The sequence below is a fragment of the Rattus norvegicus genome, chromosome 10 (genome assembly GCF_036323735.1).
Source record: "Rattus norvegicus strain BN/NHsdMcwi chromosome 10, GRCr8, whole genome shotgun sequence".
Classification (NCBI taxonomy): domain Eukaryota; kingdom Metazoa; phylum Chordata; class Mammalia; order Rodentia; family Muridae; genus Rattus; species Rattus norvegicus.
The window spans coordinates 39,139,367-39,155,519 of NC_086028.1; the positions used below are offsets into that span (position 1 = coordinate 39,139,367).

The window sequence follows — 16,153 nt, forward strand, 5'->3', positions numbered from 1 at the left end:
TGCATCTGTCTGAGGCAGCTGCTGAGTGGAGCTCTCAGAGGACAGCATGCTCCTGTCTGGCCTTTTTCCCTTGCCACTTCTTTTTTTTTTTTTTTTTTTGGTTCTTTTTTTCGGAGCTGGGGACCGAACCCAGGGCCTTGTGCTTCCTAGGTAAGCGCTCTACCACTGAGCTAAATCCCCAGCCCCTCCCTTGCCACTTCTAATATTCTTTCTTTGTTCTGTAGATTTTGTATTTTAATTATTATGTGTTGCGTGGATTTTTTCTGGTCCAGTTTAATTGGTGTTCTATTAAGTTTCTTATGTTTATAGTCATCTCTTTCTTTAGGTTGGGAAAGTTTTCTTCTATGATTTTGTTGAGGATATTTTCTGGGCCTTGGAGCTGGGACTCGTCATCTTGTATACCTATAATTCTTAAGTTAGGTTTTTTCATGGCATCCCAGATTTTCCTGGATGTTTGTGTCAGGAGCTTTTTAGATTTAACATTTTCTTTGACAGGTCTATTGATTTCTTCTACTGTATCTTCTATGCCTGAGATTCTGCCTTCCATCTTCTGTATTCTGTTGGTGATGCTGTATCTGTTGTTCCTGTTCTCTTCCCTAGATTTTCCATCTCCAGCGTTCCCTCAGGTTGTGTTTTCTTAATTACTTCTGTTTCTACTTTCAGGTCTTGCACAGTTTTATTTATTTCCTTCATTTGTTTAATTGTATTTTCCTGTGTCTTTAAGGGATTTATTTGTTTGTAAAGGGTTTGTAAAGGTAGTATGGTTGATCTGCTCTTAACTCCCTAGCGGGTGTATTTTGTGGATTCTTGGAAGAAAGACACACACACACACACACACACACACACACACACACACACACACACACACACACAAACATACCCAGCCTTATTTTTAATATGCCCTAAGCAGCTCAATAGCTGGACCACTTCCAAACTTCTACGTTGCTAACATCTCCCCTCTGATACTCCTGAATTATTACTTATTAGAATCTATATTCCATCTTTGCTACCCCAGAACCAATAGGGGGAAGGTCCCCTAGGACCACTCCTCCCTGATTTTTATATGGCTGTATGTTTTCTCTCCTGAAGTTCTCAAGTCTGATCATGCGATTTTTTGAAACCTTCTTCTTCCCATGGCCCCTTGCCCAGGAAATCTAAAGTTCCACCTCTCTCTCCCTGCCCAGCCAGCCACTCATTGGCCACGGGCATCTTTATTTACCAGTTAGAGCCAACTGGGGGAAGGACCCATGGCATTTTGCATGCAGACAAGTGAGTTCCTGTGTAATTTGGGAAACCAATTAACATAAGAAATAAACCAAATCCATAACATTGTTTCCTCTCTAAAGACCTGTATCTGATTGTATTTTCCTGTATTTCCTTAAGGGACTTATTCATTTCTACTTTAAAGACCTCTATCATCTCTATAAGATTGGATTTAAGGTCATTTTCTTATGTTTCAGTTCTGTTAGGATATTCAGGGCTTGCTGTAATAAAGTATCTGTGCTTTGTGGATGTCATATTGCCCTGGCTTTTGTTGATTGCATTCTTTTGAGGGCCTTTAGCCATCTGAATGGCTTTGGTCCTGGATATTCTTGTTGTTGTAGGGATTAGGAGGGGGGAGGTAGGTGAACCTTGGTGGTCCTGGTGTGGCAGACCTCTGATGGGTATCTGTTGGCTGTATAGTTCTGGACCTGCAGTTCAGTATGGTTTAGGAGTCTTAGGTCCAATGAAGCAGGCAGAGAGGTGACGGGTGAATGGAAGTCTCCCTGGGCTAGTAGACTACTCAGAGCATCTTGGCTTGGCCCAGAGGGCTCAGAGAGCAGCGAAGATGGGTGGGGGGAGGGAAACTTACCTGTATGGTTCAGGTTTTGAGTTTTAAGATTATAGGTGTATACCAGCATGCCTGGCTCTCTCCAGCCTTTTTGTTTATTATCTGTGTCTCCTATATCTCAGTGTCATTTCTCAGAACTATAGCCACATTCATTTACTTGATGCTTTCTCACATTGTCTCTTCCTAAGGAGCTGTTTCTCATCTTTCACCTTCAGGCTTATCTACACTGCAGTTTGCTCTCTTTAACCTCCAGTAGTTCCGCTTCATCTGGAACAGGATTTTTATTTTACTCTTTTTTAAAGGTTGATAACTTCCTTGTCTGTTGTCTTGGAAAGAATATTATTCAGAGTGGTTGTTCATTAACTGGGTAAAGGATGGATGTTGAGGATGCCAACTAGGGATCATGTAGGAGCAAATTTACAAGTTGAGCTTGGTAATTATTATAATGATAAAAGTGAGAGGAGAAAGACCTTTTACTCCATTTTTGTTGCTCTTTTCTTTGGCTAGTGGTTTTATTTTTGTTTTTTTTAAAAGCCTATAACCTATCAAATAATAAAAGATAGTGAAGTACTCAGCATTGCAGGATGATATTACTGATATAAATGCTGGAGACGTGGGGTTGGGGATTTAGCTCAGTGGTAGAGCACTTGCCTAGCAAGCGCAAGGCCCTGGGTTTGGTCCCCAGCTCCGAAAAAAAAAAAAAAAAAAAAAAAAAAAACTTATAAAAAATGCTGGAGACGTAGCTGCTATCTATCTCTCTCTCCATCCATCCATCCATCCATCCATCCATCCGTCTGTCTGTGTATCTATCTATCTATCTATCTATCTATCTATCTATCTATCTATCTATCTATCCATCCATCCATCTATCTGTCTATCCATCTATCTCTACATCCATCCATCCATCCGTCTGTCCGTCCGTCCATCCGTCCGTCCGTCTGTCTGTGTATCTATCTGTCTGTCCATCCATCCATCCATCCATCCATCCATCCATCCATCCATCCATCCATCTATCGTTTTTCAAAGCAGGGTTTTCTGTGTAGCACTGGCTTTCCTGGAACTCCCTCTCTAGAGCAAGCTGGCCTCAAACTCATAGAGATTTAACTGTCTCTGCCTCCTAAGTGCTGGGATTAAAGACTTGTGCTACCACTGCCTGGCATTAATTGTTATTTTTAACCTTTGGTATAAATTATTTGACTTCCTCTGAGGGAAGTCCAAAAGTACAGCCTTCTGCCTTATGGCCTTTTATTTGTATGTCAGTGTACTAGATAGTTAATTGTTTTGTTTTGTTTTTGCCAACTTGATATAAACTAGAATCATCTAGAAAGAGGGAACATCAGTTGAGAAATTGGGTTTCTATCAGATTGTCTTGTAGGCAAGTCTGTGATGTATTTTCTTAAGGATTGATGTGGGAAGGCCTAACCCACTTGAGTGGTGCCACCAGCCCTTGGCATTGGCTGTGGGTTGTATAAGGAGGAAGCTGAGCAAGCAAGTCAGCAGAATCCCTCCATGTCTCCGCTTTAGTTCCTGCCTCAAGGTTTGCCCACTGTTCTTCAGAGTGGACTATGCCTGTGGATATGTTCTCCTTTAAACACTGCATCTGTATTATGCCTGCATGTCCTGACAAATAGAAAAGTTAATGCACACAGGCCGAAAGGTGCTTCATGGCATCACTGAGTCGCTCCTGTGGTTGTGAAGCATGTCGATGGCTGATAGCACAGAATTCTACTATTGTCTCATTTGTACAAATAAATTTATGTCAAAGGAAAGTAAGTCTGTATTTTGAAAGATTTGGCCTTTTTAAACTAAGAACTATTTTCTTCCTTTTGTCTGGCATGTGCTTTTGTGAGTAATGGATCAAAAAGATCAGGAAAAGTTAAATTCTAGATTTAAGGCTACAAAGCTTCACTAATGGACATAAGGAATGTTGTGTGATTATTTCTATAAAATATTTCAATGTATTTGTTATTAATTATTGTATTTTCTACCAAGGGTTCTTTGGTGATAACTTTTATTTAATATATTTTTCTGCTTTTTTTTTTTTAGTTGATTTGTTCTACTTATATTACCTTTGAAAACTTTGCTAACCGTAGACTGAATTCTTTTCTTTCCAGCATCCAGTGTTAGATGAGCCAATAGCAGAAGCTGTCTGTATTATAGCTGATATGGATAAATGGACTGTTCAAGTGGCCAGCAGTCAGAGACGGGTGACAGATAATAAATTGGGAAAGGAGGTGTTGGTTTCCAGTCTTGTTTCCAACCTGCTTCATTCTACTCTTCAGCTTTATAAACATAACTTGTCTCCAAACTTTGTAAGTATATGTAAGGTTTGAGTGACTTTGAGTACTCTGCTACGTGAACTTTGCTAAATACGCACACACACTAAATGTTCTTACTAGCTTTACCATTGCTTTGCTGAAAGAAGAATTACCATGAATATTTATCCTCTACAACCATTGTGGAGACATAGTCTAGAGCTGGGATATTTCAGAAGGTTAGATTAGATCATTTAGGTGGTTTAGGTCTTGAATGGTGGTTCACATGAGAGGAGTAGGAAGAGAGATTTAGACTGTTCTGTCTCTGCCCTGTGAGAATACAGCAAGAAGGTGGCTGTCCATCATCTAGAAAGAGCCCTCACTAGGGCCCAGACATTCATCTATGAGCGAAGAATGAAAGGGATTTTCTTACATCTGTGCTGTCTGGTTTCAGGAGTCAGAGTTTTGGTCATATTTAGTGTAGCCACACAATACTCATGGTTTGTATAGGATGTCTTTTTGGACACCATCATGAGGTCAGGACTTTGAATAAATTCCACTGTGTGACAGTAATAGCTTCTTCACGCTTCTCCCACTTTCAGGGGCTCATTCTTTTTCCTGTTAAGAGAACTATAAAATAGTGTGGTTCAAAAGCTCTCTGTGCCTGTATGACAAACATCCAACAGCACTGCTCAGTGTCAAAAGACTGGAAGCTCTCCCAGGAGGAGAAATGAAGAGACCTGTTTTCAGCACTTTAGCTCAGCATGGTACTTAAGTACTAACCAGAATTATTAAGCAAAAACAGAAACAAAATACTTCAAAATTGGAAAGGAAGATAGACTTTATTTCTATTTGCAAATGACATGATCTAGAAAAAAATATATGAGAAAAACGATAGAATTTTCAGGAGAAAAGACATGTAAAAATAAGATATTCTGTATTCTAGCCATGAGTAAACAGAAAAGGAAATGAAGCAGTTCTGAGCTAGGTGTTATGACCACACCAGTGACAAGAGGATGAAGGACTCAGGCACCTCTCCTCTACCAAGTGTCCTGAGCTCGGGCACTGCATGCATATAGCACGCATGTGCGCGTGCGCACACACACACACACACACACACACACACACATACACACACAGGCAAACATACATGTACATGGGTGTGTATATAAAATTTAAAAAAATCAAACCAGAAATATTTTTCAAAGCAATAGAAAGCCCCTTTTAATCCAGTCATATAGCACATCAGGAGAACACAATAAGCCAAAGTCATTTTGGAAGGAAAGTGGCGAGGCATGATGGTGCATGCCTGCCTGTAATTCTCAGAAGATCTGAGCTACACAGTGAGAGCTGTCTTAGAAAACAACAACAGCAAAATTAGAGAAGTCAAACTACCTGATTCAAAGTCAGGTATTACAGTCAGACCATGGTGGTAGTAGACCGGAGTACAGATGACATTCTTCATTAACTATAAAATGAAGAACCCAAAATTAAACTTTTTCATATAGGATTGATTTCAGTAATAGTGCCAAGACCATGTTTAACAAGGAAAAGTATTTTCAATAAAAGACAGCAATATTTTTAAAAATGTTCTTGAATTCTTATTTTATGCCATATATAAAAATGAGCTCTACTTTGATGAAAGACCTATATTTAAGAGCTAAAATTTTTGTTGCCTGTGTTTTGGGTGTTAGGTTTAAAAAATTAGTTTGTCACTCATTATATGTCACAGAAGGTTTTCCTCTTTGTTTTCTTACGAGGTAATAGTTACTAGAAGGTGGGAGGGAGGAGATTACTACTGGGTGAAGAGTTTGTGATAAAAACAAATTCTCAAGTGACTGGTGATTATAGTTTCACACTATAGATGGGCTTAATGCCACTCACTTATATACTTTAAAATGCTCTGTGTTAGGGCAGCGGATAGAGCCTAGGTAAGAATGCTGGCCACCCATGCAAAAAGCCCTGGGTTGATCCCCAGAATGTCATAAACCAAGAGTGGTGGTGACAGAGACAGGAGAATCAGAAGTTCAAGGTCATCCTGAACTTTATAACAAGTTTATTTCTACCTTGATATTCACCTAACCCCATTTCCATTTTCAAAACGTAAAAAAAAAAATTATAAGATGAATTATATTCTGTAGCTAACATTTTCTTAAAGGCATTTTTAGCATAAACGAGAATCATGGAACACACTTAGCAAGCCTCCACTTCCACTCAGTCGTGTCCTCTAGAATAAAATTTTTATCGGGTGCTTTTATTAGTTCATTTTCATTAGAAAGGAATTTAGTGTTTATTACTTAAAATTCACACTTTCCCCTTAAAGTATATATAATACCAATCATGTGAAAAAAATCATCTAAACATATAACAAATTAATTACAAAATATAAAATGTAGGGATTTTGAGTTTTTGCTATTTTAGGTTAGAAAGGTCTTATTCTTTGAACTGTTATAAACTGTTTTTTATTCCAGAGAGAGAATATGTGTATGCATGTATGTATGAATGTGTGTATGTACACATACACACATTTGCAATATATGAGCATATATATTTATCAGATTTGAAGTTAAAGTATGTTTTATAGTCGTGTAAATGAATACTGATGACCATTCTGTAACATCTGGAATGCTGGTGAATTTTACCTTTAAAATGGTTGAGATAGTAAATTTTATTGTAGTTTAAAACTTACAATGTTGTAGGAGTTGATCTTTGATACTGACCTGAAATAGATTTGTGCTCATTTTCAGCTAAAACTGCATACCTGATTTGTTCTGAACATAAATTCAAGTTGGAATAACCAAATTGACTTGTGTAAACTTGATGCTCTAAAATTTGCTATCTGGATGTGGTAGTGGATACTTTTATAATTTAGCAACCAAGAATGTGCGGCCATCCTTAACTATGCTGGGAGTTAGCAAAACTCTGCTCTTATTCCTCGTGCCCTCTCCCCAGCAAGGAAAGAAATTTGATACTACTCAAAAGAATTGGAATGCTTTTCTAACAGAGTTTGGTTCTTTCCAAACTGCAGTGTGTAATGCACCTTGAAGACCGGCTACAGGAGTTATACTTCAAGAGCAAAATGCTGGCTGAGTACCTGAGGGGACAGATGCGTGTTCATGTCAAGGAGCTAGGAGTAGTTCTTGGGTATGTACATGGTTTCTTCTCTGGCTTTTCTATGTCTCCTGTCATGTTCCTTGGGACTGCTCTCTGTTGTTTATTATAGTGTATCTTTTTTTTATTAGAATCTGTGTACTGTTAGTGTTTCTTTGTATCCTGGAAAAGCAGATTTCTGTTATCCACTAATATAAATGCATAGGCCCTTGACCTACTCTGCAGTCCCTCTCTGAAAAGTAACACTTATCTGAAATGATAACTAAGGAGGAAAAGGAAGTTGGTTTCCAAGCATAATGTTGCCCTATTGTATTATGTGCTATCAGCTTTTCTATGGTCTATGTGTGCATGATAAAAGAGATCTTTTCCCCTAAATTTAATTTCTCTAAAAAGAAAGGGATCAGCACCAATCATTCAAAATCCAGTATGTACAATGCTGAGTTAAAGTCTACATTTATTTTGTCATCCATTCTGGGGATTTGCCCTTACAGCCTCATACATATTAATACTCTACTAGAGTTATATATTACCTCCCTTGACCAATTCTTTAGTCATTCTGTAGTGTGCAGGCAGTATCCAAATTGGAAGTGGCTAGTTTTGTAAATTAACATGTCTTTTTGTCACATATTAAGATTGAACAGGATTTGAATGACTCCAAATATTTTTGACTTCAGCACTATGCGTATTCTATACCAAAGATTGTTCAAATTCTAGTGAAGCCTTTAGAGAATGGTTCTTTCATAGTTGGAAAATCAGAAACAATATAATCTTATTTTCCTGGAAAATGGGGGGAGGGGTGGAGAGAGAGAGAGAGAGAGAGAGAGAGAGAGAGAGAATGAATATAAATGTGCACACTACCTGTAATTTTAAAAATAATGTACATAAACCCAAGTTCATAGTACATTTGGTATAAAATGGAAAGTAAATTACCATCAACCTTTCCTCAGCTTACAACCCCAACATTAGCACTGTTGACATTGTTTATTGTTACTGAATTTTAAAATGTATAAGACTAGAAATTGGAGTGCATATGCTGTTGTGCAGTGGGCAGTTAATAGCGCTTGACTCTCTCTATAGATGCGCGCTGCTACATCTCATTTTAACAGCCTTCCATTTTAAACCTTAGAGTTTACAATGTTTGCTGTTATAAACTTACGCTGGAATGAAAATAAATTGTGACCTGTGAGCATAAGTCCCTGGGAATAGAATGTTTAACTAAAGCACATGCAAATTATTATACACATAATTTTGATAACACTAAATTCTGTCTGTAAAGTACGGTCTGAACAAAAAGCCATCATTTATTAAATAACCAGACTTGTAGCAGACTTTCAAAATTGTTACTCCTGAGCTGGAAAATGGCATGCACTTTTTTTTCAAACTCCTTAAACAAGTTAAATCTAACTTTTTCTAAACTTACTGACCATTTTTTTTTTCTCAAAATTATTTGAGTTTTTAAATTTTTATTCGAGACAGGGCTTTCCTTGTAACTTAACTTGACCTCAGACTTGTGATTCTCTTCCCTCGGTCTGCTCACTGCATGATTACAGGTGTGTGTATAATTTGACTTGTACACCATGCCCTCTTTTTTTTTTTCTTTTTTTTTTCTTTTTTTTTTTCGGAGCTGGGGACCGAACCCAGGGCCTTGCGCTTGCTAGGCAAGCGCTCTACCACTGAGCCAAGTCCCCAACCCCTACCATGCCCTCTTTGAATCACTTATGGTTTGGTGTATTTTTAAAGAAATTTCCATTACTTGTAGCATATATCACACAGACCAATTCTTTATTACTAGTAAGTTGCATTTCTTGCACATCTGTCCCTAGATGGATGGTAGGTCAGCTGTGGTGCTTTCCTGTGCCTGTGCCTTTGTTGTCTTTGCATTTAGAAGTTTCCGTTCCTTTGAATCTGTGGTGCTTCTGTCAGTGAAATTTTCCTTGCCCTTTTGCTTTTGTCCAGGATAAGCACTGGAGTGCTGAGGTACAGAGTGTAGGAGTGACTATTGCCTCTAAGATTCATAGTTTGGATACAGAAAGCCTGAACTGATTTTCTTTTCTTTATTTCAGGATCGAATCCAGTGACCTTCCCCTTCTGGCTGCTGTAGCAAGCACCCACTCTCCATATGTCGCTCAGATACTCCTTTAACATGTCCAGAGGAGAACATGGTTCAAAGTTGAATAGAAACCAAGGAGATAGGCACAGTGTGTATCTGTGGAGTTGTTGCTGTTCTGTTTTGTATTTGTCCATTCTGCTTCTGGGTGAATGTGTCACCCCATGCTTGTTGCATTGCAGTGTGTATAGACCAGATGACTTTTTATTTCTAACTGCACATCTGGGTAGTGGTAGATTTTCAACCAAGTAAAACTAAATCAAAATAATTGGGGAGATGTGGAGGGGTGGAATTTGCAAAAGCCAAAGTGTAACTTAGAATTTCTGTGAATATCCAGAAATTTCATGCAAACTCTAAAATGTTGTCACAACTCATGAATAGCAATAGTTGTCTCATGATCAAATGTCAGAAATCTTCATTCACTGATTTTTAATTTTTATTTCTATGGTACAGAAATCTATAAGACCTTGATTTGTTTGTTGTTTTGCAATTCAGATCAACTAATTTCTAGTTATTTAAGTATTTTTTTTAAAAAAACCTGTTAATTATGAGAAACTCAGAATGAGTGACGATGTCATGTGCTCATCTGAAGTGTACATATGTATCTATTTTTTTTAAAAAAGCAGGGGTGGAAATACAATATTGATAAACATGCCTTTTTAAAAAATATTTTTTCATCTAGTATTGTATATAATGTTGAAATACTACCTTCTGATGATTTTTTTCTGTTTCACACATTCTAAAATATATTTAAAGCCAATCTTTCAGAGGCTAAAAGTTGTAGATTCCCTAAGAATACTACTTTTTACCATTTGTTTTCTAAGAATAAGCTAATTCTTAATGATATTTGCATATTAATTTAATAAATAAAAATTAAGATTAAAAAGTGCACCAAAGCAATGGCAAAAATACTGTATTTTTTAAATATGCTCAGGTGGCCACAAACCAGTATCAACCATTATAAACCCATGTGAGCAGAATATTTCCTAACAATTTTCAATTTACACTAGTAGAAGTAATAACTTTAAAATTATTCTTTCTTTAAGTGTTCCTTTAAAATATTGATTGCTTTTCAAAGCTTTCCATTTATCCTTTGTCATCCTCTTTGTATATAATGTAGATTGTTGCTGTAAGAAAGGCTAATAAGGAACCAAACTCTTGTAAGTAATGTAAATAGGAAGGTGGGTAGATCATGTTTTCAGTATACTCTACTACCTCAGTTTACTTGAATACTGAATTATAGCTTACTCTCTGCTTGTGTGGGCTAGAATTAAAGTTGGTTTCTGTTTTCATTTACTAATTCTAAATTGTTTAGCTCAAAAAAAAAAAGATAGAAAACAACATAAAACTCCCAAAACAACCCTACCCACGTGTTTGGTTACTGAATACTTTTATTATAACACATCCATTCTTGCTATTTAAAATTTTCAGTAATTAATAAAAATTTCTGTGGTTTATAGTCTTTAGAATCTTGAATTTATGTGTCTGGTTACATTTATCTTGCTCTTTATGTGAGTTCAAGAGAATTCCAACTAGAAAAGAATAAATAGGACGTTTTAATGGAACATAAACCCAAAATTAGGGTATCTGCAGTTGGCCCTTGTTCTGTTGGTTGGTTCCAGTTAGTACCTGGGTCTCCCATGGATGACTTGGTGCCAAAGAGTTTTTTATAGATGTGGGGTTTTGGTCTTTTGTTGTTTTTTTTTTTTTTTTTTTGATGTCCTTGTAACCCATTTGTTAGTGGAATTGCTCTGTTGTATTCTGTTGAAATTCAGTGAGTAGATTTGTGTTAGAATTTAGAATCTCAGAAAGTTTCCTATGGGCCATTGTACATTATTTTTGATTGTGGCTCAGAATATATGTAGCAGGTAGAAATGTCTGGGATGTTTTCTTAAACTTGGAGCTTTTCATAGTTCTATCTGAAATCTCTCATTACTACTTAGTAATTCTAGTCTTTAATAAGTGAATGGCTTGTGCACCTAATATTCTCAAACCTCAGCTTTGCTGGAAAGGCCTGTAGTTTCTTAAAAACTCTCTAGTCCTTGTAAGATTCCCTGATTTTATAATGCTTTGATCATCATATTCTTTACTTACTCAGAGCCCAAGGAATGAGCTGCTACTTCTTTACAGTGTGGCTGTGATAAATGTGAAGAGAGTTTTGGCCTGTTTAATAATTTTTCAACTACTTAATGGTACAGATAAATATGTGCTACATGTTAAAAATACCTGTTCATTGTTACAGGAAATTAAAAAGGGATCTTTTATATTATAGGATTAAAACTAATTTTCTGTATATGTTAACTAATTGATTTGATTTTAAATATCTTGCATTTATTAATATGTCTTAATATTGAATTTGAAACTATTAAGTGCAATAAACATTACTACAGATTTCATTTTGTTGCAGTTGGCACACAGTGCAGATGATCACTAAAAATAATTTGCATAATGCCTACATCCAGTAGCTGTCTTATGAGAATGTTCTGCTTTCTCTTAAGTTATTTAGATGATGACTATATAAAATGTACATACTTGTTTGTTGTTCTGAATACATTTCTCAAATGTACACCTGTATTATAATAACCTCCCAGTTCTAGGGGAAATTTGTGCAATAAACACTCATGTCAATTTGATGGGTAATGTTTGTGTTTCTTTCATATGTTAATGAGGCATATATTACTATTTTGGACTCTGAATATCAGACAACCTAGGTTGATGAACATGTGACCTTTCTATATTGATAAAATCTGTTAATACTTCATTAGATTGTGAGAGTTGAGTAAAATAATGATTGTTAAGAATGTAACTAAATGCCAAGACTTTTTGCCAGGTAACCGGAATAGTTGCCATATAATGTTCATAGAATTTTTAATATATGCTTTTTAGTATTGTGATCTTAGTGTCCAAAATATCATGGTATATTCATTCATACATCCAACTCTACTCATAATGATTAATTGAAATTTTAAGTCCAAACCAAACCCAACCAACCCAAACCAAGAGGTTACCTTGTAATGCTATTTAAGAACATTTTATTCAAACAAATGATCATGAGCCAGGCTATGGTGTTGTAGAGGTAGGCAGATCTCTGTGAGTTCAAGGCCAGCATGATCTACAGAGCTAGTTCAAGGACAGCGAAGGCTACACAAAGAAACCCTGTCTCATAAACCAACAAATAAAAATTCAAAAAAACGGGTTGGGGATTTAGCTCAGTGGTAGAGCGCTTGCCTAGCAAGCACGCAAGGCCCTGGGTTCGGTCCCCAGCTCCCAAAAAAAAAAAAAAAAAAAAAAGAAAAGAAAATTAAAAAAAACTACACAACAACAAACCAAATGATCATTAATACACAGTTCAACAGGTCCAACAACATGGACGATTGTTTTGCTGTCTGGCTCTGCTTTGCTCTCTGATTTTGGATGTAACTGAGGGAGTGTGTCCTCTTGCTGTACATCATGTAGGACTCAACCCTCTATCCATCCTTGGCACCTGCTCTGCAGCAGTCATTTAATCCTCACTATGTTCGTTGGGAGGCTGTCTTAAGTTTGATTGAGTTGAGCCTTGAGGCAGCACTTGACCAGAACCCAGTTTCATATATTAATTACCTGTATTAGTTTGATTTATTTATTTATTTATTTATTTATTTATTTATTTATTTATTTATTTATTTATTATTTTCTGGTAACTTTTTTTTTATCTTTATTAACTTGGGTATTTCTTCTAACATTTCGATTGTTATTCCCTTTCCCGGTTTCCAGGCCAACATCCCCCTAACCCTTTCCTCCTCCCGTTCTCTATGGGTGTTCCTCACCCCACCCTCCCCCCATTACCACCCTTCCCCCAACAATCACGTTCACTGGGGGTTCAGTCTTGGCAGGACCAAGGGCTTCCCCTTTCACTGGTGCTCTTACTAGGCTATTCATTGCTACCTATGAGGTTGGAGCCCAGGGTCAGTCCATGTATAGTCTTTGGGTAGTGGAAGAGTGCTGCTTTACTTGAGAAGTAAGGATCAGTTATTTATGAACTGTTTGTATAAACTTTCAGAAACGTAAAATTCCTAAGTAGTATGGAAGACTGATTTTGCTATGAGAAACTGAGTAAGATACAGAAGATTTAATCTGGTTATCTAAAGTCATACAGTCTCCTGTAAAGTACAACTTCTTCTTAGACCAGAAAGTTTTCCCAGCTATTTGGGGTGACAGGTAGTAACACTATCCCAAGTTTTTTATCTGTGCTTTTCTGTGTAGAAGAGGGGCCTTAGAGTAGCAAGGTGAGACCAAGCCCAAGCTGAAGGCCAGTGAGGACTGGGAAGTTGCAGCTTATCTGGTGCATGAACTTGTCATGTCTACAAATTATTTGGCAAGCTTGGCTGGTAGTAATTTTCTATCTTAAATTTCTAGGGAATACCTACATTAGCAAAGTTTGCATAAAAGTAACTAGCTTTAGCAGGCTGCCAGCAGGGGTTTAATGTTTTTTGTTTGTTTATAATTGGACCTAAGCTGGCTCAAGATATGTTCAAAATAAACCATCAGGGGCTTGAGAGAGGGTTAAAAGCACTTGAATTTTATTCCCAGCACCCACATGGTTTGCCACCATCCAACTTGTTTTGCCCTCTTCTGGCCTCTAGGGGCACCTGGTGCACATAATGCACATAACGCAGGTACAATATTCATACACAGTCAATAAATAATACAAGTTTAGAAAACTCAAGGGGAAAATAATGTAAATTTAAAACAGTATATCCGATTTTGTCATATTCCTTAAGTTTTAATTACATTAAAACTATCCAAATTGTTCAAACATGAACTTCTATTTTAGAGAAATCATTTTCTAGAAGAAATTGGATTGTGGTGACAACATACTAAATGATTCACATGATTTAACTCATAATCCTGAAAATCCTGAAAGCCCACTATTTCCATACAGATGTACAAATGGACATTCAGAGATAAATTAAATAGTGTCGGGTGAGTTCATAACCATAATAGAATGCTTGCCTGGAGTTGGGTTCTCCTCAACACTGGGAAACAACTTCCTTTCCTAACTAAAAGTTAAATTCCTTTCTGATTGCCTGCAAAGTTCAAGTTTGTATAGGTCAAGGTTTATTTTTTTCCCCTCTTTCAAAATAAGATGAGAGACTGGAGGGATGGCTCAACAGTTAAGAGCACTGGCAGCGAGTTCAATTCCCAGCACACACTTGGCAGCTCACAACTATGATCTGGCACTCAAATAGACATGCATGTAGGCAAAATATCAATGCACATAAAGATAAATAAATCATAAAAACAAGGTGAGACTGAACATTAATCTGGGGGAGTCACCTTTGAGATCTAGTTTATATACTATATATAAACCTTTAAAATAGACACTATATAAAAGTGATGCAGGCCCCTTGCAACACTGTCCTAGTTACTTTCTATCGCTGTGTTGGAACACTGAACAGAAGCAACCTGAGGAGGAAAGGGTTGGCTTTCCTCTTACAGGGAGGTCAAGGGGGGAACTAACACAAGGCTGAAAGCTGGAGGCAGACACTGAAGCAGAGACTGTGAAGGAGCATTGCTTACTGGCTTGCTATGATTGCTTGCTTAAAGGACCCAGGAGCACTTGCCCACCCCCAATGGGCTGAGTGTTCCACCTGTCACTAATTAATCAAGGAAATGCTTCCCACAGACTTGATAACACTTCAGTCTGATGGAGGCATTCCCAATTGACATTCTCTTCTCAGATCTTATCATTTATCAGTTGACAGAAAAATCAACCAGCACACGTACCCTGTATCTTTTTTGCAATTTATATCGGTAGTAGCTGAACCATATGGGCTTTTGTGCCCCAACCTCAGAAAAGATGTGCTAATAACGTGTTGTAAACTCCCAAGTTTGGGTAAGCCCCAGGGCCCAACGGAAAATACAGCACTGTCATTACTCTGAAATATTACAGCCTGAACTCTCCTGTTGTTTTTATTAGAGATACTTACCTTTCCAGAGAAAAGGTACTGTGTATCATTATTAGAAAGCATGTCTAATCATAAAACACTAAGAAGTTCCCTAGTTGACTCTTAGTCCTGAAAATACTATGATGTACCTAGATGTGGTCACAGCCCTCAGTTTTTAAATTCTGTGTAAATGAAATGTCAGAAGGTGGAGGTTCACAAGGAATGGTGTGACTAGGGTGGCCCACCTATGCTTTGATAAAAACAGTGCAAAATAACTCCCAAAATTATGGATTCTGGAATTCTGAAAGTCAGCCTTTACTGTTGAAATAGCCTGCGCTGGTTAACACTGATAGTCAATTTGACAGACTCTAGAATTCCCCCAAGGAGAGAAATCTCTGAGCATGTCTAAAAGGAAGCTTCTAATGAAGTTAGGAAAAACCCACTCTTTTGTCTCCTGGGCCTGGGGTAATGTGCTATTACCTGCCCGTGGACAAAGTGAACAGCCACTTGACACCCCTGCCACCATGGCATGGCCAGAAAAGGTACTTGCTACCAAGATAATCTGGGTTTGATCCCCAGGACCCAGATGGTGAAAGAAAAACACACTCCTTTAAGATGCCACCATGAGCACAGTGGCACATGCCACACACAAAAGAAACATTTAAAATAATAAACAGTAGGTTGCAGAGATGTCTCTGTGGTTTAAGAGCAAGTAGTGCAGTGGGAGGGGGCCAGAGTTCAGTTCCCTGCACTGATGTCCAGTGATTGACAGCCTCCTGTTAGTTCCAGCTCAATCTGTGAGCCAAAATAAACCCTCTAGGGTTACTTTTATCACAACAGAAATAATAACTGTTACTCAGTTTTTGCAGTTTTTCTCACCAAAGAACAAGTAAAGAAACTGAAGCTTGTTAGACTAGAATGT

At 37.4% G+C, this 16,153-nt stretch overlaps 1 protein-coding gene across 3 annotated transcripts in view; it reads left to right on the forward strand.

Moving 5' to 3' along the window:
* Fnip1 (folliculin interacting protein 1) overlaps window positions 1–12,186 on the forward strand; it is an 83,121-nt gene extending 70,935 nt beyond the window's left edge. For 2 of the 3 annotated variants that reach the window (XM_039084999.2, XM_039084998.2), the window contains 3 exons: window positions 3,946–4,143; window positions 7,115–7,230; window positions 9,261–11,937. In XM_039084999.2, coding sequence (XP_038940927.1) covers window positions 3,946–4,143; window positions 7,115–7,230; window positions 9,261–9,339 — 393 coding nt within the window. In that variant the 3' untranslated portion in view covers window positions 9,340–11,937. Of the gene's footprint in view, window positions 1–3,945; window positions 4,144–7,114; window positions 7,231–9,260 lie in introns of all 3 variants that reach the window. The other variant, NM_001271163.2, reaches the window with a different exon arrangement.
* The last annotated feature ends 3,967 nt before the right edge of the window (window positions 12,187–16,153 follow it).